This window comes from Diabrotica virgifera, chromosome 7, assembly GCF_917563875.1.
Source record: "Diabrotica virgifera virgifera chromosome 7, PGI_DIABVI_V3a".
NCBI lineage: Eukaryota > Metazoa > Arthropoda > Insecta > Coleoptera > Chrysomelidae > Diabrotica > Diabrotica virgifera.
In genome coordinates this window covers 111,374,446-111,399,100 of record NC_065449.1, presented here as the reverse complement: position 1 = coordinate 111,399,100, position 24,655 = coordinate 111,374,446, and the positions used below count along the sequence as shown (strand labels likewise).

The 24,655-nt window shown below is 31.4% G+C and overlaps 1 protein-coding gene across 2 annotated transcripts in view; it reads left to right on the top strand.

The window, feature by feature from the left end:
* Positions 1 to 24,169, top strand: part of LOC126888177 (uncharacterized) — a 102,380-nt gene extending 78,211 nt beyond the window's left edge. For both annotated transcript variants that reach the window (XM_050656169.1, XM_050656168.1), the window contains exons 2-3: positions 7,069 to 7,928; positions 23,082 to 24,169. In XM_050656169.1, coding sequence (XP_050512126.1) covers positions 7,069 to 7,928; positions 23,082 to 24,145 — 1,924 coding nt within the window. In that variant the 3' untranslated portion in view covers positions 24,146 to 24,169. The remainder of the gene's footprint in view (positions 1 to 7,068; positions 7,929 to 23,081) is intronic.
* Positions 24,170 to 24,655: the final 486 nt, after the last annotated feature.

Sequence of the window (24,655 nt, the reverse complement as noted above, 5' to 3'; positions counted from 1 at the left end):
ATACCACTAATCGATAGAGGGACAAATTATAAGTAAAATTTGTTATATAAAGTTATTTCAATAAATCAATAGTTTTTGAGTTATTAAAGATCAAAAGTTTTGATTTTTCCTGAAAAAAATCCATGTTTTAAAGCAGTTTTTCATAAATAACTCAAAAACCATAAGTTTCTTCAAAAAAGTTGTTATTACCAAAATCGAAGATAATATAAAAATAAATAAGCTCCCTATTCGAAAAATCCTTTATTACATATACAAAGTGAGTTATATGCAATTGAATGTATATTTTTTTCCGCGAGTACTCAAATCTTAGTATTCAAGCTTAAATAACAGGAAAACGATGCACTATGTTAAATATAGATATTAAACATTTTAATAAAGTACTTAAAGGTAACTATCAAAAAGCTATATAAGAAGTCAATAGCATCAAAATTAAGCAAGTTATGATGGAAATAAGAGGACCCTTTCAGATTTTTTAGGGAAGAATGAAAAATGAAACATACGTCATTTCCACAAAAATTAAAATTTATAGTAACCCATTTGAAACTTTATTTATTTTAACATGAGTAATAACTTCAACAATTTTGACCGGTTTAGAATGCATATTTTTGAAAAAAAATACGATTAAAAAAATTAGAATTTTTCAAATTTTCGTGAATTTCATTTTCTTTTGATAATAACTCCAAAAATACTCGATATACTTAAAAAATGGCACAGAACAAAATTTTAGTTTTAACTTTATTTAAACTTTTTTTTTTTAATATTTTTTACGACAAAAAATAACCGAGATAGAAACATTTAAAACCTAAATTTTACTGCGAGAACCATGTAACCGGGGCCCTTTCACCTTGTATTTAGAAAAAAATAAAGGATTTAGAACAGCGGTTCTCAATCTTTTTGTGTCATGTACCACCAAATACCTTTTATTATTTTTGGTACCACCTAACTGAAATACATATCTAATTAGGTGATCTAATTAACTATAATAGTGGGGCTGATTTTGGCTGTTTTTGCGTTTTGTGTACCACCTCAAAAAATGAAATGTACCACCAGTGGTACATGTACCACAGATTGAGAACCGCTGATTTAGAAAATTATGTTTAATACAGTGTTATAGAACTTTTACTTAGCTTTGTAATGGTTTTTTAATAAATCTCAGATTTCAAAATTTAACGGAGTTATTTTAAAAAAACCAATAACATTTTCTTTGAAAAAATTTTATAGTGGAGATTTTGTATGTATACAGGTTGTAGGAAGTCCAATTAGTCGTTTGTTGTAGGAGATACGAAAAAAGTTTATTTAGGTGAGATTGGGGCATAGATAATATCAGAATTTAAATACATTTCCAAATATACAGGGCCACCCATATTGACAGGGTGAAACAAAATTATCTTTTGTTTAATGGAACACCCTATATATTTTTACATTTTTGGATTCTCCTCTATGTTTTATTTCTTAAAATATCAGGTTTTGTCATGTTATACGAAGTAGTTTAAAAGATAATTACGTTTTTATTTTCAAATTTCATAGCAATATTCACCCCCTGTATAATTGTAGTGATTTGACATCAGAAAATCAATTTATGTTTAAATCTATTATTGTTAAAAATTATTAATCTAGCAAAACGTTTAATTTTAGCTAATACAGGGTTGGTCGAAACTGAATGAGTGTTTTCTCAAAGTTTGAGAGTATGAGTTTTCTCAAACGGAGCAGCCTGTAATGCCTGTAATGAGCATTGTAATGAAATGCTATTGTATGGCACTTTATTATTTCCCACCCTACCAGTGAGAACTGAATTTATTTTTGAAATCCCTAACTTTATGTCTTTAATTATTTTAAATATTGTAAACGATTAAAAAACAATCAAATTAAATTGAAATGAATAACCAGTGTATATCTTCCACATTTACTTTATATTTAACGTAGCCTGTACCATAACATTGCACAGATTATTATCCCTCTATAGCAACGATAGACCATGAATGTGAATTCATACTTGAGAAATGTCCTATATCCAGTCTCACAAAAAAAAAGAATTCCTCAAACATAATATATATGCAGACAAAATCAGCCAAAGTGATTTGCGATATCTAATTAAAGGCCCTACCAAGTTGGTTTTGTTGAATATAGCATGGAAGCACGACGATACTTTAGCGATAAGCGTATTTTTCGTAGTAGCTAGAGTATGTTGTTTTATATTATGTATTACCTATATTAAATTATTTTAAGTATGTTTCGTTTATCTAAAAAAAATAAAACAAACAAAAATTCTGTTGTTCTTGTAGTTGTTTTTTCGTATAGATATTGTTTTATATTGTGCTAAATTGAATTTAGTTTTAGTATGTTCCGTTTGTTTGTAGAATTATATTCAATTAGATTTGCTTTAATTACTAAAATAAATAAATTTTCAATTATATTTTATGTATTTGGGGAAAAGGAAACCTAGCATTAGCGGCCACATTTCTATAACGGCCAATTGTTTTCTATTTTTAGTGGCCGTTATTGTCAGGTTTTACTGTACCAATAATATTTTATTAAATTATGAAATATTATTTAAATAAAAAATTTATAAAATTGATAAAAGAAAGTTTGCTTAGAATTTACTCCTCTATCTAATTATGGGGTTATTTTTAATAAAATAGTGTTCACCCATGAGAAGAGGTAACATCCACCCCCAGGATAAAAGCGCAAGTTGGTACCACATAATTTTTGTTTCTTGAGGTATCCTCTAACTACTTACCAATTTTCATGAAAATTGATGGAGGTTAAACGAAATCAGGGGTGAAAACCTTCAGTGACTGCCTTTTTGGAAATATAAAAGATTAATTTTTTTCGTGATTGTCTATTTGCTAATTTTCTGATTTTTGGTTGCTATAAGGTTTAAAAAAATTAATAAAAATTATAAATCATGCACATAAATGTAAAAAAATATTTATTTTACTTAATTAAACGAGATTGCTTGAGCCAGAATGCTGAAATCTGCATTTTTATCATTAAAAAAAAGGTGGATTTCACCCCTAAAATGCAGAAAGCGCAACTTGGTGCCATATCACTTTTGTTTTTGAAGTATCCTCTAACTAATCATCAATTTTCATGAAAATCAATGAAGGTTCAAAGAAATCGTGGGTGAAAACATTCAGTGACTACACTTTCAGAAATATAGAAGAATAAGGTTTTCGTGATTTTAGACTTGTTAACTTTCGGATTTTTGGTTGCTATAAGGTTTGAAAAATTAAAAAAAATGTAATTCATGCACATAAATATAAAAAAAATATTTATTTTTCTTAATTAAACGAGATTACTTGCGCCATAATGCGGAAATCTGCATTTTTTTACAATTTAAAAAATTAGGGGTGTATTACAAATAGCTAGTAATAGCAAGTTGATGCTATATATCTTTTATTGCTTGAGGTATCCTCTAACTATTTACCGATTTTCATGAAAATCGATGAAGGTTCAACAAAATAGGAAGTGAAAACTTACAGTGACTGCACTTTCAGAAATCTAAAAAATAATTTTTAAAAAAGGGGTGTATTTCACCCCTAAAATGCAAAAAGCGCAAGTTGGCACTATGTCACCTTTGTTCCTTGAGGTATCCTTTAACCACTCACCAATTTTTATGAAAATCGATGGAGGTTCAACGAAATCTGAGGTAATAACTCATATCCACCTTCATTGACTCCACTAATAATGCTAAAAAATAAATTATGGACTATGCTCCATATGTTATTGATTTGCTAATCGTGGTATTTTCTTTCTATTGACTTCGTCTTTTAGTATGGGTAACCACATTCTACTGCATTCTACCTAGAAATTTGCGACACAATGTGGATGTGATTACCCATACTAAAAGAGGAAGTTAACGGAAAGAAAATACCACGATTAGTAAGTCAATAATATATGGAGGATAGTACATAATTTATATTTTAGTATTATTTATATATCTATGTATTATTTATAATTTAAAGTAACATACACATATAATCAGAGTTTGGTGTTAGTTTTGAGAGTAAACCGAATGTAAGACCAAATAAATGTCGAGATAGTATCATGAGGTTTTTTCCTGGTTTTTCCTCGTGATTTACTATGGAATCACTAACACGAGAATTTTGCTGTCACCTTGCATGTGGTTGCCTTTTTAAAGACAAGTCACATGCTATACTTTTTTTGTGACGGATATTCCTGAGTTAAAGTTGTTTTCATCTAATCGAATGAATTATCTTTGAATAAAGTCGTCCCAGGAACGCAACTCATAAATATTGGCAATGTCATTTCAAAGTCTTCTACTTTAAAATGTATAATATATGTCTGAATTGCCGATATAAACGAGTCTGATTAAATTAAATTATTAGAATTTTTTTACAAACAACATTTTTGTTTAATTTAGTAATATTTTGTATTTTGATAGCGACGTCTAAGTTGGAAATCGAAACGTCAATTAAACGTCATTTTTTAAGTTAAACTGTGGCTTATTTCCCATTTAGAATAATAAATTACATAAATGCAACAAAGAAATAGCTTCAGAACAACATTTTATAGGAGAAGTGCAGTGAAATAAATCGCTCAGAGAAATAAGAAACAAAGTGGGTCCTAGTATCGAACCTTGAAGAACCCCATATTAAACAGTGTTAAAATCAGAATAGCTATTATTAAGAAAACCTGGCTGTTTTCTACATCTGTCTAGAATATTCTGAGGAGTCCAACAATGGAATATTATACAGGGTGTTATATTTGAAATAAGAAAGTTAGAAAGTTGGTATTGGCCTCTGTTACATGACACCCCTTTGTAGGGAACAGATTTTTGTGTAAAAAATGCGCATGGAAAAATACCAATCAACGTTTTCTACCTTTTTTTACACACGCTCTCATTTATTTATTATCGAATTTATTCCATTTCACTGTTCCACTCTGTATAACATGTTAAGTAATAAATTAACTACAGTTTATATCAGGCTGATATATTCTATAACTATTCTTCTTCATCGTCTTATTATTCTTCTTCTTCTCCTTCTTCTTCTTCTTATTTTTCTTCTTCTCCTTCTTCTTATTCTTCTTCTTCTTCTACTTATGCTTCTTCTTCTTTTTCTTTTTCTTCTTCTTCTTCTAATGGCGCTACAACCCTTTATGAGTCTTGGCTTGCTTAACAATGTTCTGCCATCCTGCCCTGTCGGATACTTTCCTTCGCCACTTCCTGATGTTCACGGTTTTAAGATTTCCCTCTATGTCGTCTACCCATCTTTTACGGGGCCTTCCTCTTGTTCTATTTCCTTGGGGCTTCCATCTCTGGATTACTTTTACAGCTTGATTATCTGGCATTCTTTCCAAGTGATCAAGCCAGTTTAGTTTTTGTGACTTAACAAATCTAACAATACCTGCGCTCTGAATTAGTTCATCCAGCTCGTAGTTCATTTTAATTCTACACGAACCATCGCTGCCAATGTTTGGTCCAAAATATCTTTCTTAGTATATTGTGCGCTCAAATACTTTCAGTTGATTTTCATTAATGGTTGAGAGTTCCAAGTGACACATCCATGTGTGACCACTGGTCTAATTTACTGTTTTGTAGATTCTAAGCTTAGACTTACGAATCAGTAAATTACTTTTCATTAAGCCTGGTTGCACCAACAAATCTTAAGCTCCAGCTTAGCCCAGCTCAGCTCATAGATAGTACTCGTCTATCATAAAACGTGTTAACTGATAAGTTTAAGATATAATCCACGTGGCAGTTCCTTGGTCCAAGCTTAATATTTTTCTGAGACTCAGTGGTGCAACACGTATGTTCCGTAAGCGGAGCTTAAAGCACGTCTTAAGCCTAAGATCTGTTGGTGCAACCAGGCGTAAGTCTTTGTATGTTTAATAGTTATTTATGTATTAAGAGCGAAAAGTGATACATTATTGCTTGAGAGTAATAGTTACCGCGCGACGTGTAACGTAGCGCAGTAATTACTCGAAAGCAATAATGTCACTTTATGCTTGTAATACATACAACATTTTTTCTACAATCACTTAATAAAATATAACTATTTTTAAATCATTAACTTTATGAGTTTGAATATTCAATTTGTTTTTATTGTATGGATCTATGGATGCTACGGACGACGAGCGCTTATGAGTATGAATGTTCAATTTGTTTGTATTGTATGGTGATATGGTTGCTATGGACGTCGCGCGTTTTTCAAACTTTAACGCGCTAGAGCTATAAAGTGACGGTACTCAGTAAAACGTTGCCATTGGCAAGCGAAAAATTCTTCTTTATAAAACTATAGTAGAAAAAATCACTTATTACGTTTGTCGAGTTAAGACAGATATTATGTGATTACTTTATTCAAAACAATCTGCGTATGAGCTCAGTAAAAGTGAAACATTTATCACTTACTTGTCTTTATTTTTGCAGCATTTTTGTTTAATGTTGTTATTTGTACTTAAAGTTACATCATTAAAAATTATAAGTCTGTTAACCAGATCATAATAATGGTATTATATTCTGTACCGCAAGTGCCACTTTTGATCAATATTATTTCGTTAATTTTTCGTTATTTTATCTGTATAGCCTCACAACTAAATAAAAAAATATTTTTTTAATTATTTTTGCAGAATTAGTACACTATTTTGTAGAGCTTCAAAAACCTTTGTAACTGACTAAAATAGTTATTATATTAATTTTAACAGTTTTTGTATTAAACCCGGAAAAGTTCTAGCAAAAATATTAAACCTCGTTTTCTCGATATTTTGCTTTTTTGACTTATGACACTGTTTGGGCGGAGGTGCGATATGTTTACATAATATTTGGTATTGTGACAAAGCGCACCTCCGCTCAAACATGGTCATAACTGGTCATAAGTCAAAATAGCAAAGTATCGAGAAAATGACCGGTAATTTTCAGTGATTTTATTTCTTGACTGGTGTTATCATTTATTATTGAGCCTATTAGATATAGAAAAGTGGAGGCATATTCGTAGGATCGTAGATATGGTTGTCTACCTTCAGATTCTTATGTTGACATAATAACTAATTATTTATATATAGCAATCTTCTTTTTTAAGATTAATCAAGTGTTTGTTTTTTTTTCAGAGGTAAAAAAGTGGACTTCAAATGTTTCATAATTTTTCTAATGGGTATTACCATATTGGTATGTGTATATCAACAAGATAGTATATTTTCCCGAACTGAAATTATCGAAAACATTAGTGGAGAAGAACTAAAATTGACAGCAGAGGCAACTTCCAATGGAGGAGTATTTACGATAAACACCCCTGGTTGTACAATTCCATACCTGCATCCTTATGATAAAAGTATTTTAGATTACGTAGAGCAGCCAGGAAAATATGTTTGTAATAATGGTACTCCAGCATTATTTGAAACAGACATGGAATCTATAAAAATTATAGAGAAATCATTATCCTTCTATAACATAACCAATATAAATGATCTGAAATGTTGCTACAAAGCATTCTGGAGAGAGGATCCTCACACTATGGCAGACAAGAAAATAAGCTACAGTAATAGTTGTGAAACATTTGTTAATAAAACTGACATAAAAGAAGAGTTTATAAAAGTAACTTGCAACTACAAGAACCGTTTGATTTATACTGATGTGTTTGCTTCTGTTCCCGTAAAGAACTTCACGGATAAAGTAAAAGAAGATCAAGACAAAAACGGGTCCCCTTTAAATATTTTAGTACTCGGCTTAGATGCTATTTCAAGATTAAATTTTCAGAGGCAGATGCCAAAGACATTAAATTATTTGAGACAACTTGGGGCGGTTGAAATGTTGGGATATAATAAAGTTGATGATAATACGTTTCCCAATGTAATTCCAGCATTAACGGGAAAGTTTGTAAAGGAAATTCAGAAGCCAAAGGGTTGCTGGCCAAATAAAAATCATCACTTTGATGATTGTCCGTTCATTTGGAAGAGCTATAAACAAAAAGGTAATATTACGTTTCAAATCGATAACAATAGATTAACAAGTTATTTTTAGTCTTGATTTTCTTCGTCTTCCCCATATCTTTCTACATTATCTGCTGTTTCTTGTTTGTTTTTGGTTTATCTTGTCTCGTTGTTAATACTTGTTAACAAGTACATCTACAAAGGGGGTTAGAAGTAAAAGGGTTTGAGTGACTCTTCTTCTTGAGAGAAAAATTTTCAAAAATATGCTCGAAGTACAGATTCGCATACTTTAATGGAATTATAACCTGGTGTTAAAAGAATTTAAGTATATTTCGATCTCCAGTTGCCATCGATCGCCATTACATTTAATTTAATGAAAACAATTGCATTTTGCATTGGTAGTAAACGGGTTTAAGTACGCTTAAACCGTTTCAGCACAAATCTATTTTTAGTAATCCGTAAAGACAAATATGTAGTAGTAAAAGGGTTTAAGTGCGCTTGAACCGTTTTACCACAAAACTATTTTTAATATTCTGTAAAAACCTCATGTTTATATAGGATTAATTTCAGGTAAATAAATATTAGATTTGTGCAGATTTTTTAAGACTAATTAAGTATTATGCAACGCGTCCGTTGTAGTTTGAAGTTACACTATGGATAACAGCTGGGATAAAAATTATTAGTATACTAGTTAACATCTGCACTTGAACCGTTTTACTAGTAACATTTATGAACACAATGTACGGATTCAAGTACATTTTTTTAATAATTGAGAAAAAAGGATATAATAAGGTAGGGGAGTGCATATAGATTTTAACTTCGGAAAAAATCAAACAAGATAGAACTTTTTGTAATTTTATTAAGAAATGTTTAATAAGCAAATGCACTACGAAATTAGATGTTTTTTTAAATAACTCCGAAAACATAGATTTTAGACCATTGAAAAATTCAGAAAATTTTACAAAAAAACCTTATACATTTATAAAGAATTTTCTAAAATTAAATCTGTATCTTCTATAATTTTTTATTTATAACGCTACAGTCACCCTTCTCACAACCATTGGGGCACTGTAAACTAACATACGGCGAAGTGCATGGTTGAGTTATTTTAATGTAATTCTTTAACCAATGGATCAAACGAAATTTTACAAATTGAACATGAAAGAAAAGTAATCAAGCTATCTTACGGTTATAATAGAAAGAAATAAAATGTATGGGCATAACTACGGTGTGGGCGGAAATTGAGCCTTACATGAATTTTGTTTAAAAATGATTTAAAAATGTGTAACTAATACAGGTATTCTTATAAAACTCTCAGTTTAGCACAACTTACCTTTTAAGCATCTTGCTAAATGATGTTTCATTCAAAACAAATCTCAAAAATTTAATTCAAATGATATTACGTCTCCAAAAATGTAATTTTTGAAATTTTCGTAGTTTTATAGAATTACCACCATTTTAAGAAGATATTACTCAAGTTTGAACAGATCTATAACAGTTTTATAAGTGTTTTTTAAAGCTTAGGATGTAATCTCTAAAATACACTGAATTATTTTACTTTAGAAATGAAATAAACTATTTCTTTTTAAGAAAATTAAGAAAGATAGCAAAAATGTAATACAAAAACTGAAAATTACCAGATAAAAAATGTTTGTACACAGTGATCAAAAGTTTTTTCTGTAAAACTTACCTAAAATACATTTAATAATATGCTTTAACAATAATAAATGTTCAGCAAAAACAATTTTTTTTAGCTCTTATACAGTATATCTGCGTAACTAGGAACCTATTGATAACTTTTTTATTATCAGTTTTACGAAAAAAAGTTATTCTTTATAAAATACTCTGCATCGTATATAATCTAAAATGCAATCGTCAAATATTAAATTTAATTAATGTTATACGAGGTATGTCAAAAAATTTGAATTTCACTCAAGAGTAAAGTACAATTACATTTCACAATATCGAAAATAATTTTCGATTATTATTATTGTTATTAAGAAAAACAATTATTGTTATTAAGAAAAGTTGTTTGGAATTAAAAAATTTGTTTTAGTGTTGAATTACATCCTTCTAATTAAAATATTGTGAATAATAAAGGCACTTAACTCTTAAGAAAAATCCATTTTTTTACATACCTCGTATAAAATTGAAAAAGTTTGATGTCTGATGGTTGTATCTTCGATTTTAGACCAGGGAGATCATTTTATGAAAAATAACTTTTTTTCGTAAAAGTGATAAAAAAATAGTTAATAAATATTGTAATAAAATGATGATGAGTATCCGTAATTTGAGAAAAAAATAAAAAAAAATTTTTCGATTATACTGATGTAATTGTATATTTAGACATAGTTTTTAATTTCAAACAACTTTTCATAATAGTATTTTTTGATATGCTGGAATATAAAGGTACTTTACTTTTTAACGAAATTCATATTTTTGACATAACTCGTATAAAATTGAAAAAATTTGATATCTGATGGTTGAGTTTTAGATTTTTGACTATTTAGAGCATTTCATTAAGAATAACCTTTTTTCGTAAAACTGATAATGAAAAAGTTTTCCCTGTGGTTCCTAGCTACGCAGCCACACTGTATAAGAGATTCTGTATAAGAATTTTCAAATTGCAATGCCATATTCGGATTCAGCATAATCAAAAACAAAATAGAAACATATTTGATCAAAGTAAAATGATGAATTTAACGATATTTTTAAAATTATTTATACAAAACAATTGTTATTGTTTAAACAATTAATAAACAATTAGCGGCCAAATCTACGAGTAGAACTTTTTACTTTAACATGTATATAAACTAACAAAAAAAGTTTTAGAAAAATATAAGCTTGTTTGAATTTTCCGAAACAATGCATATTTTCGTTCTAATTGCACTCCCCTAAGGGTAATAATATACCCTTATATTTCTATCATTTTACAAAATATTGTACACTAGAAATATTTTAGTTTAATGACTCCTAAAATTTATAAAACTCAAACAACTTTGAAGCTGATTATCTCAGAACTATCAAAACTGCACTTAAACTCTTTTTCGTCTGACCCCCTCAATTGATATTCATAGTTCATATTTTTCGGGGTGTCTCATAAGGTAACCGAATTATTCCAGCTTGTGTTTCTTTATTATATTGACCAGTTGTGTTGTTTGGTTCAGCCATCTAAGGATCTCCTTATGACTAACTCTGTCGACCCAGGTTATTCTTAGCAGTCAACTGTATACCCACATCTCAAAGGCTTCCAAACGTTTAAGCATAGACCCGCATAGAGTCCACGCTTCCTTTTAATAGAATAATACTGGAAAGATATGTATGCCGTATGTCATTCGAACGGGAAGGTCAATAATAAGATCGTGGCTGCAAAGTACGTTTATCATTTTTAGAAAAGTAGCTCTAGCTTATTCTATTCGACTTTTAATTTCTTCTGCCGAATTCCAGCTTTCATTGATATTGCTGCCGAGATATATGAGATTCTCTTCTCTATCCAGTATGACATCTCCGACTTTTATACCGTCATCCTGTATATAATTTTGTTTGCTAGAATATAAATTTAGTTTTCTTAACGTTGAGTTTTATCCCATACTGGTCACTGGTCACTGTTTGTTAGCCACTGTTCACTGCAGTGTTGCCAATCTGCGGATAATTATCCGATTTGCGTACCTTTTGGAGGGTTGTCGTATCTTCTTCGTACCTTTAAATAAATCGGATATTTGCGGATATTTTTCAATATATCTACCATCGACTAAAACTTTCTCATCCATATACATATTCCCAACACCAACAACACATTCATTTTGTTTGGTTTCACACAAATTTTTATAAATAGCCTATACTTGATGAATGTTAGTGACATCCGATACTTTTCATCTTTTGACAAAAGGGACATGTGCCGATTCTTTTGTTTAGAATTTAAATGCACAAGTGCATCCACTTAAGGCATACTAATCCAATTCAAATTTCAAAAACCGTTATACAGTGTGAAAGGCACTTACGGAATAAAATTATTTGTGTCCTTGTTTTAAAGAACTATAAAAAGCGCTGGGACCAGTCGATTTTAATATATATAAATGTGCATTTTTTAAATATAAATTTAAATCTACAGGGTGATTGACGCAAGCCTAGCAGAGTCCATATGTTTTATTTTTATTGGAACACCCTATATATTTTTATATTTTTAAAAGCTGCTTTACAACCAATTTTAACGAAATATAATTAACAATAATATAGGGTGAAATTTTGAAATTAGAAAGTATGGAAACTACTTATGGAATAAAATTGTTTGTGTACTTATTTTAGAAAATTATTAAAAAATGCTGTGACCCGTTACCTTTTAAATTCAAATGGGCGCTTTATAAACATAGATTTAAATATACAGGGTGCGTCACGAAAGTCTAGCATAGTCCATGATCTTTAGTTTTAATGAATCACCCAGTATATTTTTGTGTTATTAGAAGCTAATATTTTATCCGAAAAGAACTTTCCGGCACAGAAACGTCACTTTTCTGCACACTACTGTCAGTTATTCTGTGAGAAAATATTAAGTTTGTTAACATAAAATTGTGCAGAAAAATGCATTTGGAATAGTGGTTGTAGAAAAATCTACTTATCTGAAACTAGTAATATCTAGATATCTACTAATTAACTCAAAAATCCTTCAAATTTTTTGCCTATAAAAATTATTTAGCCGGACATTAACGCTGAACGCACCACGGGTATTATGGTTAATAACTTTGATACCTTAATAACTACAAGACTGTCAAATACATTTCTATTGTTTTAGTTGTAATAAATCTTTAGTTGTTAAAAGAGCGTAGGCGCAAAATTTCGGACCAATAATCTTTAAACTTATTCATTTTTTTCGAATCTTGAGAAAACTAATCAATATTTTTGAAAAATTTGAACGCAGAATGAAAGATTACATTGTTATCGAAGGCTGAAAGTCCCTTAGAATAAACAAAATGTTTCTTTTGAATGAGATATTTGAAATTAAAAATCACACTCAATATTCTCTTTTCCTTTTACCCCTGTAACATATTAGAATAAAAATTATAGAAGTCTTCAGAGACTTTCGGCCCTCGGTATTAATGTAATCTTTCATTCTGCGTTTAAATTTTTAAATAATACTTATAGCTGTCTCAGGACTCGAAAAAATAATGCATTTTAAAAGCATTGACCAGAAATTTTGCGCCTATACTTTTAATGTAGCTGTAGCGTTATATTAATAAATTAATATAACGATCCAAATAATGAAATATTTATATTTATTTATTTATTTAGAATTTAACACTTACTATAATACAAAATACGAATAATATAATAATAGTAAGTAAATAGTATTTACATACATGAATTAGGTAATAATCAGCTAGGATACAAGATTTTCATCTATAAACGAAAATTTTTGAACTTTGAAATAGAGAATCCAGTATAGTAGATTAAAGGGCCGGTTGCGGTTGTTCGAACGCTAATCAGAAATGGAATCAACTCATCATTATCAAATATTTAATATTTAATTACTGTCAATGTCAACTTTGATTGGGTTGCTGAAAACATAATTGATTACAATTATAAGATTAGATTAATTAATCAATTATCTTAATAATTGTTAAGTTAATTGATAATTAATAATTAATTAATCAATCAATTATGGTAATTATCATAATGATAATTGATTACAATCAACTGATTGGCGTACGAACAACGGATTTTGTTATTTGATGGTTGTTAAGGGGACTAAAAGAATAACATTGGCAACATTGATTTTAATAACAGAATAATTTTTGACCTTGCGTACCTTCTCGTGACAAATCGGATATTTTTCGAGCGATTATCGGATAATCTAGAGAAATGCGATTGGCAACACTGGTTCACTGGTCCCATACTGGTCACTGGTCACTGGTCACTGGTCCCATACTGGTCCCATACTGGTCACTGTTTGTTTTGTTATATTCATTAGACTTTGAAATTCTTCTCCACAATTAGCCAGCACTAAGGTATCGACGGCGGGTCTGCCCCAAAATCCCGACAGCCAAAATCCCGACAGCCACAATCCCGACGGCCAAAATCCCGACACGCCAGAATCCCGACAGACCAAAATCCCGACAGGCCAGAATCCCGACAGTTTTGATAAGTTTCTTTTTAATATATAATTACACTTATTTCTTGTTTTTTGTTTATGGTCATCTGTTTTTTATTTTTTGTTACTAAGCAAAAGTATTTTGTATTAAAAGTATTAAACAAAAGTCGGAATTATTACTTATGCGAGGATTGTTGCATGTCGAGATTTTGGCCTGTCGAGATTCTGGCGTGTGGGGATTCTGGCGTGTCGGTGTTTTGGCCGTCGGGATTTTGGCTGTCGGGATTTTGGCTGTCGGGATTTTGAGCGACACCGATCGACATCGACGGCATATCTAATATTGTGCACGGTTACATTATTCACCATAATACCTTCTGTTGTCCCCATTTAGGCTTCCTTAAATATTTTATCTAAATAAAAGTTAAAGTGCTAAGGCGATAGTATACAGGCTTTTCTCACTCCTGTTTTTATATTTATTTTATCCGGCAGGATAATATATATTTATTTATTTTTATTTATTTTTTCAACTTTTATTCTTGCCACTTGGAGCCAGTAGATTTATAATTATTTGTAAATCTGTATCGTCCAATTCAGCTGTTCTCAACATTCTTAGCATTTTGTTATGTGGGATCATGTCAAAAGCACTTTAAAAGTCGATTGCACAGATGAATATAATATTTTGATTTATATCTCTGCATCTCTGTGTTAGGACTTGCGATACTGAACAAGACTTCTCCCGAACCCAAGCCAGTCAAAAATTCAAATTGACTATTGTTAAGTACCTCCTCTAATACTGTGTAAGGTACCTCCTCTAATATCGTGTTGGTATATTTTATACAGGGTGTTTGGTAAAGAATGGGTCATAGCTTAACCTTAGGTTTCTGAGCCTAAAATAGGTCGATTTAGCTAACTTGCCCTGGTACCAAAGTTGAAAATAACCAAAACACAGGGTGTCAACGTTAAACTTGTGTTTTATTTATTCTCGAATATTTCCTGACAGGCACGAGACAACAACACGAAATTTGGCACTTGGGGTTTTTTGGGATGATAAATCTAAATTTGCCACCAAAAATTATGTATTGCCCAGAGGGCGCCGCATATGCCTTTCAGCGCTCATTTAATACGTTCAATTTTTTTTTTATCCCCCACTCTACACACTGTTTCAATCAAAACTTTTATTCTCTCGATATTTTTACTTAAAAATGGTATACTATATCTATCTCGATAAACTCAACCGTTTTTGAGATAAACACATTTTAATTCTGCGATGCAACATAATTTTTTGCATAATATCATTGTAGTACACCCGAAAATAAACTTAAGAGCATAATAATTTCCAATAATGTATCGCAAATTCCTTCAAATTGAATTTGCGATGCAATGACATAAATATGAGAACTTGCACAATTATTATGGTTACAAGTTTATTTTTCGGGTATAATTACAATGAGAATATTATGCAAAAAATTATGTTGCATCGCAGATTTAAAATGCGTTTTTCTCGAAAACGGTTGAGTTTAGCGAGGTAAATTTAGTATAGCTTTTTTAAGTAAAAATATCAAGAGAATAAAAGTTTTGATTCAAGAGCCCTGAAAGGCGTATGTGACGCCCTCTGGATAACACATCATTTGTGGTGGCGAATTTAGATTTATCATCCCAAAAAAACCCACCTACCAAATTTCGTGTTGTTATCTTATGCCTGTCAGGAAATATTCAAAGTAAATAAAATAAAAGTTCAACTTTGACACCCTGTTTTTCGGTTATTATCAACTTTAGTACTAAGGTAAGTTAGCCTTAATCGACCTATTTTAAGATCAGGAATCTAAGGTTAAGCTATGGCCCATTCTGTATATTACTCGTAGGCAGATATTCAAAACGTGTCTCATCAAACTGCCGATAATTACTGCATGTATTTGCACTACATATACATAATATTTGGTATTGTGACAAATCGCACCTCCGCTCAGACAGTGTCATAACTGGTCATAAGTCGAAAAAGCAAAGTATCGAGAAAACGACATTTAAAATTTGTGCTAGTACTTTTCCTGGTTTTCAAAAACTGTTAAAATTAGTATATTATTAACCAGTTTAGTCAGTTACATACAGAGGTTTTGAAGCTCTTCAAAATAGTGTACCTACTCATTCTGCTATACATATTAAAAATATATATTTTTTTGAATTGTGACATTATAGAGATAATTTATCGAAAAATTTACGAAAAATTATTTATTAAAAGTGGTTCTCGCAGTACAGAATATAATATTATTATCTGGTTAACAGAGTTACGTATTGGGACCGTGTAAGTTCGGAAGAGCGACACTCGGTTTCATAGCTCAGCAACATTTTTAGCACTTTTAATTATATTGGCCAATTATATTAGTCCTGGTTACTGAATAATTGTCAAGGCCATGCCCCAAAAAAATGATAAGAAGAAAAACTAAAACTGAGGTTATGTTATTAAAACGTAAACATTGTAGGTATGTAGTAAGTAAAATTAACTATTAAAACGCAGTACTTCAAGCAAAATACAATTAATTAAATTCACTTTAATACTTGCATATCATATCAATATTGTGGAGCAATATATAATTTTAACAATTTATTACACAGCATTTGCGAAATCCCATTTTTTTCAATGACAAAAATATACGTCAATTTGACAATATGAAATATTTAAAAAATATGTTAGAATATTGCAAGGTTTCTCCGGGACTCGCGCATGATAGTTTTTCGTATCCCCTCCAAGTACTTGCATATAGCGAATACTAGTACTTTTTAATGGTATAACATTAAATATAAGTAACAAAATTTAAAAAAAAAAGAACGTGTGTGTACTTTGTACGCACGCAAGAAGATATTCTTCTATTATATAGGTAATTTCAACGAAGTAAATATACTTAACAGGTTATTTGTGTTTTATTTAAAAATTAAACTAACTTTCTTATCTACCACTTTCAAAATTTTTTTATAAAACAACCAAAAATAAAAAAAAATATGAATCGCCCAGGATTTGAACCCGCGTTATTCCAATCACGGAGCTAACGCCCTACTAACTACACCAGCGAGGTCCTTGTAATTGACATGTAAGTTTCGGATATAATTACACAACACGGCGACAAGTAGTGTAAAAATGTTATATAGTGTAAAATAATTATTTTACTACAGAGAAACACAAATCCAAAAACACAAGAATTATAATAAATAATACATTTACTAAAAACACTAATACATTCCTTTAATGACTTATACTGACTGCACGGATACAGATACATAAATACCTATCTTGAAAGATTAGCAAGGAACTACATACTGTCTGTGTGCTCAGGCGCGCAGATTTATGTACAATTTTACCCTCAATCGAATCGCGCCTAAAGAAGAATATCTTCAAAAATACTGCAAAAAGAAAGATAGGTACATGTGTCACTTTTCTTGAGCATACTCGCCATAATGCCTAGCGCAATTCGATATGTGACACTGTTTATGTGTGGTGCTTCGTTGATTTTGGTTAACCACATAATGAAGCTAGTTTCATCTAACACGTCAAATATTTGAACTTTAGACATAACACTTTTTGAGATAAGATTTTATAGTTTTACTAAACTGTTGGTAAAATAAAACCGTTTTTTTGAGTTGTGACACTGTTTAAGCGGAAGTGCGAAATGTTCACTGTAGCTAATCAGTGAGTAATATCCCAGTGTCATAAAATCTGTTCTGTTACCACACAGTTCTTTTTCATTTTTTGCCATTTGTAATAATTTGTATTATTCACGTAACCCTACTTTCTGCTAGATATTATGGACCCGTAATAGCAATCGGTTTAGAGCATTCTAGTCTTAGATTTTCATATGTATCATTCAGAAATATAGTTTTACTGGTTTTACCATTCTTTTAACTGTTCATTGATATCTAATAGTAGGGGAGGAAAGTATGCTAAATTTGCAGTTACTCGAGCGTTATGGGGACCTATTGGGTTGTGTATATTAGGTCCTAAAACCTAAAACCAAAAAAAAATTAAGTAAAGTTTTCCATTTAAGTGGGGACTTTCCATTTTTAATTTAATTGTCCATTTCCAACAATCGTTTATTCCGGCTTATCTATCCGGTTTATCTATCCATAATTCGAAAAAATGTCTCGAATAAAAGTTACGTAAATTTACGTAAGGAATCCAAAGCTGCAATAAAAAATAGAGGCTCCTATTAAGGATTTTAAAATCTCCCCCTACCACACCTTCGTGGGGCTCATGTTTGGTGTAATTCGATAGATTTTTCAAAAATATTGAATAGCTGTATTTTTCAGTTTTTCGATTTGATGTTCATTTTGCGAAATATCGCGTGATTCCTATTAAAAAATTTACCCCCCACCCCTCTCCGTGGGGGGTCGTGTTTGGTATCATTCGGTGGATTTTTGAAAAATATTGAGCACGTATTTTTTAGGGGTACAAGGTCTCTCCCTATGTGATAATCTGACGCGCTCGAGTAACTGCAAAGTTCCCCGCTTGGGAATATTCGATGTCCGTTTTACGTCTAAACTTTGGTATAATAATAATAATTGTTGTAGTTTGTTTCAGGCGATCTGTTTTAATTTCTTGTGCAGATGAAAAATATATCGGATTTCTTTTCATACATAGTGTTCAATTTCATTACATCCTTTACTATGAAGTTGTGTTTTCGCATATCTACTGCCTGAATATTACGTGGATCTTCTTGTATTTATTTTATATTAATTTATTCTCTTCTTCTCTTCTTTTGTCCATGAGTCCTAGTATTTGTTCTGTCATCCACCCTTGTTTTCTTCTAGTTTTATTGCACTTAATTTTGTTAGTTGAATAGTCTTTAATTTATCTTTAATTCTCGTCCAGTTATTCTCACTACTTTCGTCTTTGCTTGATGTCATCTAAAAAATCGATTTCGCGCGGTTAATTAACATTCAAAATCACCGTTTGTTACATGCTGTTTCTGAGAGAACGGTTCGTTCTACACAAAGAATATTCATGAATATTATTTTTATGATCACTATAGTCTGTTATCTATATAGTGCATTTCTTGTTTGAAACATTTTTTTTTCGGCGACGTACAGATTGTTGGTAAATCAATATTTTCCATTTTCAGCTTCTATTAGGGACGTGTATTTAGGGGGAAGCCAGGGACAGAAGTGGCATCTTTTTTGCATCTTTTTTTGGGGTCTCAAATTGACATTCTCATCAAAATTCAGCTTATCTGTCTCATTTTTAGTTATCAAGTATCTGACTAGACCAGGGCATTTAGCACTAAAAACACTGAAATAAATCGATTTTTAAATACAGCACTTAGAGACTTCAAACTTTTTGCATTCAGAATGATTTCAGGGAAAAAATGTATTATAGAAAAATGGGTGGAAATGCATAATTGCATTTTAAAGTGCATAAAATTCATCCAAATTGCATAAACATGTCAAAACATGCATATTAAGGGCCAGATTTTTTTCTCGGGGGTTTTTGGGGTTGCTGAAGACGATTTCGCTATCAGAACCGACCTCCGGAGTACCTGGTGCCCAGGATCACTGCTAAGGCACATTATCGGGAGGTTCGAGGGTTATCGGCACTAAATTGATGCAAACAGATTACTTGGAGGATTTGGAGTCGCTGAACACGAATACGCCATCAGAACCAATCACAGGAATATCTAGTGCCCAATGTCACTGCTAAGGCATGTCACCTGCTTGAGTTTCAAGGGTTTTCGACATGAAATTAATGCAAATATATCACTCGGGCGGTTTTTGGGTTTTCTGAAGACGAATACGCCATTAGAACCCGGAGCAGGTGGTATCTACTGTCACGTCATCTTCTGAAGTTTCGAGTGATAGCACTAAATTTATTCAAACAGATTACACGAGGCGTTTTTGGGGTTAGTGAACAGGAATTTGCCATCAAAACTGACCTCCGAAATATCTGGTGCCCATGGTCACTGCTAAGGCTGTAACGTTCCGTTAACTTATAATTACCTTTATAGTCATTTTATTTAATTTTAATAACGTTTTTATTGAATTATACTTAAAAACAATAATGTCTAATTAATATATTATATATCTTTTCCAAATATTTCAATATTGGGAACTTTAATAATGTCTATTTAATATATTATATATCTTTTCCAAATATTTCAATATTGGGAACTTTAACGAAGTAAAGTTGGTAGCCCTCTAGCGGTGAAACTAAGAAATAACTGGACGTCTGGCTTTTGGCTAGCGGAAAAGGATTGGAAATTAGGACTTAATGTTGGAGTGTGGAGAAGAAAAGAGCGAAGGTCTTCGTAGGATTTACGTTTTAAAAAGTTTCAGTGTTCAATATTGTTAATATATTTTAATTATATCATAACTATAATTATCCAAAGTTGGTGAACCAAGGAGACTAATTGCAGATGTTTCTAAGAGGATTCTTCGCCCTTCCATGAAGCTTAAATAAGGCTCTCACAACACCGAGAGGATCCACCTCCAACCCTCTGAAGTCACAAGAGACAAGCCTAAGTACTCCAGTCTCCAGTTTTTTATAAGGAAGTTTCTGCACCTCCAGGAGGTCAACTTAATTGGCAGTTAGCATCACCTTTGTGCTAACTTCACTGATAAGGGTTTTCGGTGTATGCTGTGAGGAACATTTTTGGGAGCCATATGTGGTCCAGTGGGTTTGTTTTGGGAACATATTAAATATTTGCAGTGCAATAGTTATTCGCCGATAGCATTTTACACATTTTTATTAAGAGGAAAGGAACATTTTGACGCCTGTCAAAATTTTTAATGTATTTTAAATGTAATCATTTTTTTCGAATCCTGAAAAAACTAATAAATATTTTTGAAAAATTTAAACGTAGAATGAAAGATTACTTTATTTCCGAGAGCCGAAAGTCCCTTAGAATGAATAAAAAGTTTCTTTTGAATGATATATTTGAAATTTAATATCACACTACATTTTCTCTTAGTTTTTCGCCCGTGTAACTTATTAAAATAAACATTATAGAGGTTTTCAGAGACTTTCGGCCCTCGGTAAGAACGTAATCTTTCATTCTGCGTTTAAATTTTTCAAAAATACTTATTAGTTTTCTCAGGATTCGAAAAAAATGAATCCCCATTTAAATACCATTGCAGCCGAAAATAAGTACCCATCCCCTTAATATTCAGAACATTTAAATCATACACTTGGACATACCGTGACTATATTTATATTGTATTTATTTTTCCTCTCTTAATATTATCTAAACATAATAGCGTTCTTACACCTGTATGACTCTATGTAAAAAAAGATAATTTGGGCCCAAATAACTTTTTTCCCATATAGTAGTTCCTTACATTTATTGTTTTTTAGTATTATTATTAGGCTAGTTTCTCATTATTTTCTTTTCATAACCATATATTTTAAAATTATTAGCTTGTTTCTCGTAATTTAAATTTAAAATTTTGTTTGGGTAACTTAAATTCATTTGTATAGTAAATTATATTCAATCCCTACTGATTATCCCCTCAGGATAGCGTTTAGTTTTACTTGTTCGATATTTAAGAACCACGAGTCAGAAAAAGGATCTTTGCATCCAGGACTACGTCGGTTCAATTAGGTTGGTTGCCCATCCAACTCATTGAGTTATACATATATTTATATTATTTATCTTAGGTAGGTATTTTGATTAGTCGTTTTCCTGTAGTATTTAACGTTGCTGTACGTATTGCAATCGTACAATTATTTGGTGAAGGTTGTTATTTAACCTAGATGTAAGTTGGGGGTACGCTCCCTATAAGAGCTACTCCAGTACTAATGTAACCATAGTTTTATATTTATATTCAGATAGGTAATTATTTCGAATTGTCATTTTAGAGTCACATAGTTTCACTTGTGGTAACTCAGAGGTTGTCAAAAATCTACGTAGTTATATTTAATAAATATTTATTTGTTTTTTATATCAATTATTTTTTTCCCTTATTTTTGGAACTTATTGATTTAATATATTGAATACTTTACAGCAGTGTTAGATACCTGGGAGATTGTCAATTCCAATCTTCTGGCGCCCGCAACTTAGTCCATTTTATTTATCCCCTATATTCTTCTATTTTTATTATATTATTATATTTATTATATCTGTTTTCTAAGCATTTATTTTTATCTTCATATTTCCCTTTCTAGTCATCACCCCTATCTATTTTGATCTACTGTCTTAAACAGGCATGAAAATTGGCCGTATCCATCCTTGAGTGTCAAGTTGTTGTTCACTTGCACATCTAGCTAGCCTAACTCCATTCAGTCCATCTGTCTATTCGTAATTTTATTATCAGTTTATCCCACTTACTCCTTTCATCTTATCATTTTCTTTCTACAATTACTACTGTAAAGTAGTATTTAGTTACGGCACGTGATCTTCTGAGTTTTTAAAGGTTTTCAGCCTTGAATGCATGCAAATATCCGTTTTAAGCATTAGAGTCAGTACAGTTGTATATTGCAAGCGGGTTTGCTATTCTGTGAATTATCATAAATAAATCCCCCTTCAGTATTTCACAGCAGTTAACAGCGCTCATCCTCTAAAAGTACCTGCCTAATACTACCTTTCACGGTCGATAGCGTGAAGAGTGGCAACGTTGTCAAGAAAATTCTCATTTAGTTTGTATTGGGGTATCCTTCTTATACTGAATCGCATGTATGACATATGCTATAGGTTGTTTTTGGGACCGCTGAATACGAATACGCCATCGGAACCGACTCCCGTACCACATGGTGCTCAAAGTCACTGCTAATGCATGTTATCTTGTGGAGTTTGGAGGATTTTTGGGCACAAGGTGCACTGGGGGTCGGTTCTGATGGCGTATACTTATTCGGCGACCCCAAAAACCCCCCGGGTAATCTATTTGCATCAATTTAATACAGAAAACCCTTGAAACTTCAGATAACTTGCCTTAGCAGTGAAACTGAGCACCAGGTGCTCCGGTGGTCGGTTGTGATGGAGTATTTGTCTCCAGCGACCCCAAAAACCCACAAGTTACAAAATATGGCCCTTAATGCAATTATTTATTTTTACATGTTTATGCACTTTTGTGTCAGTTGATTCTTAAAAAATTAAATCACAATCTATTATATTAAATAAGATTTGTTTTTTAGGATACGTAACAGCTTTTGATGAAGATTCATCATGGATGGGTATATTTAATCTTTTAAAATACGGTTTTCAAAAACAGCCAACAGATTATAGCTTTAACTATTTCGATAGGGAGGCTATAAAATTATTAGGAAATACCAACGTTGGAACTGTTGCAATTTGTCAAGGAGCAAGGTGGATATATAAAGTTCATATAGATTACTTGACCCAGTTCGTTCGAACAATGGAAGATAACTCACTAAAGTATTTCGGTTTCTTCTGGGAGAACAGCATCTCTCATGATGATCTAAATTTACCTAGGCTAGCTGATGATGATTATTATTCTATGTTGAAATCTTTTGAGGAGCACGATTATCTTAATAATACAATTCTCTTCGTTATGAGCGATCATGGAATAAGAACTGGTAAAATTAGAACTACATTCCAAGGAATGATGGAAGAAAGATTACCTTTACTATTTGTATATCTTCCAGATTGGTACAAACAAAGATACCATCATGAATATAGTAATTTACTACAAAATTCTTTACGTTTGACAACACCTTTTGATTTACACGAGACCCTTGTTCATTTATTAGATATAGAAAATAGCGATACTGAAGATAATAGTACCGATAAGGCTAGAGGTATAAGTTTACTTAAAAAAATTAGTGAATATAGAAGTTGTGAAGATATAGGCATTGTAAGTCACTGGTGTACATGCCAAAAAAGTGTAGAAGTTGATATAAAGAATCAAACTATTAAAGAAGTAGCTGACTTTTCTGTTAAGTATATTAACAAGCTATTGTCTGCTTATTCTCAATGTTCAAAGTTACAGTTAAATAGTATAGCAAGTGCAAGAGTTATGGAACATAGTAAAGAAATATTAGGAAATTTGCAGGTGTCAGATTACATGTTAAGTTTCGTAACAATTCCTGGAAATGCTTCATTTGAAGCAACCGTAAGATATTCGTCACAATCTAAAAACTACGCTATTGTTGGTTCAATTAGCAGGTTAAATTTATATGGCAAACAAAGTGCTTGTATTTCAGATTATGAGTTAAAATTATACTGTTATTGTACCTGACGAAATAAAATCGATAAAAAAATATTTGTAAAGTTATTATACAACTAATGATTTTACCTCTCGCCATGCGACGGGGATACTGTGGCTTTCCTAGACCTCCGAAGATTCCGGCCTATTTATTATAATTGCAATGCGAACGTTGTAAACAAACCTTTTGATTACCTGTAAACATCCCATTTAAACGCTTCCGAGATTATTTATTATCTGTCTGTGAAATATTCCTTTTTTTGTATTCTAGAAAAGGATCTTCCTACTCTAGGTTTTTCGAAATATTCGATTTACCTGTTCTGATGTAAATAATACTTAACCCGTTGATTTGACTAGAAAAATGCTGTTTGTTTTATGAACATTCGAGAAGTATTTATTTTAGTGTTTAAGGCAAGCCGCACACCAACGAAACATGAAACGAAAAACATGAAACATGAAACGTAAAACACGTTTCATGAAAATTAAATACGGCTAAACAAATCTTGAAGTCCGCCTACCAATGAAACGAGTGTGATTCATGGT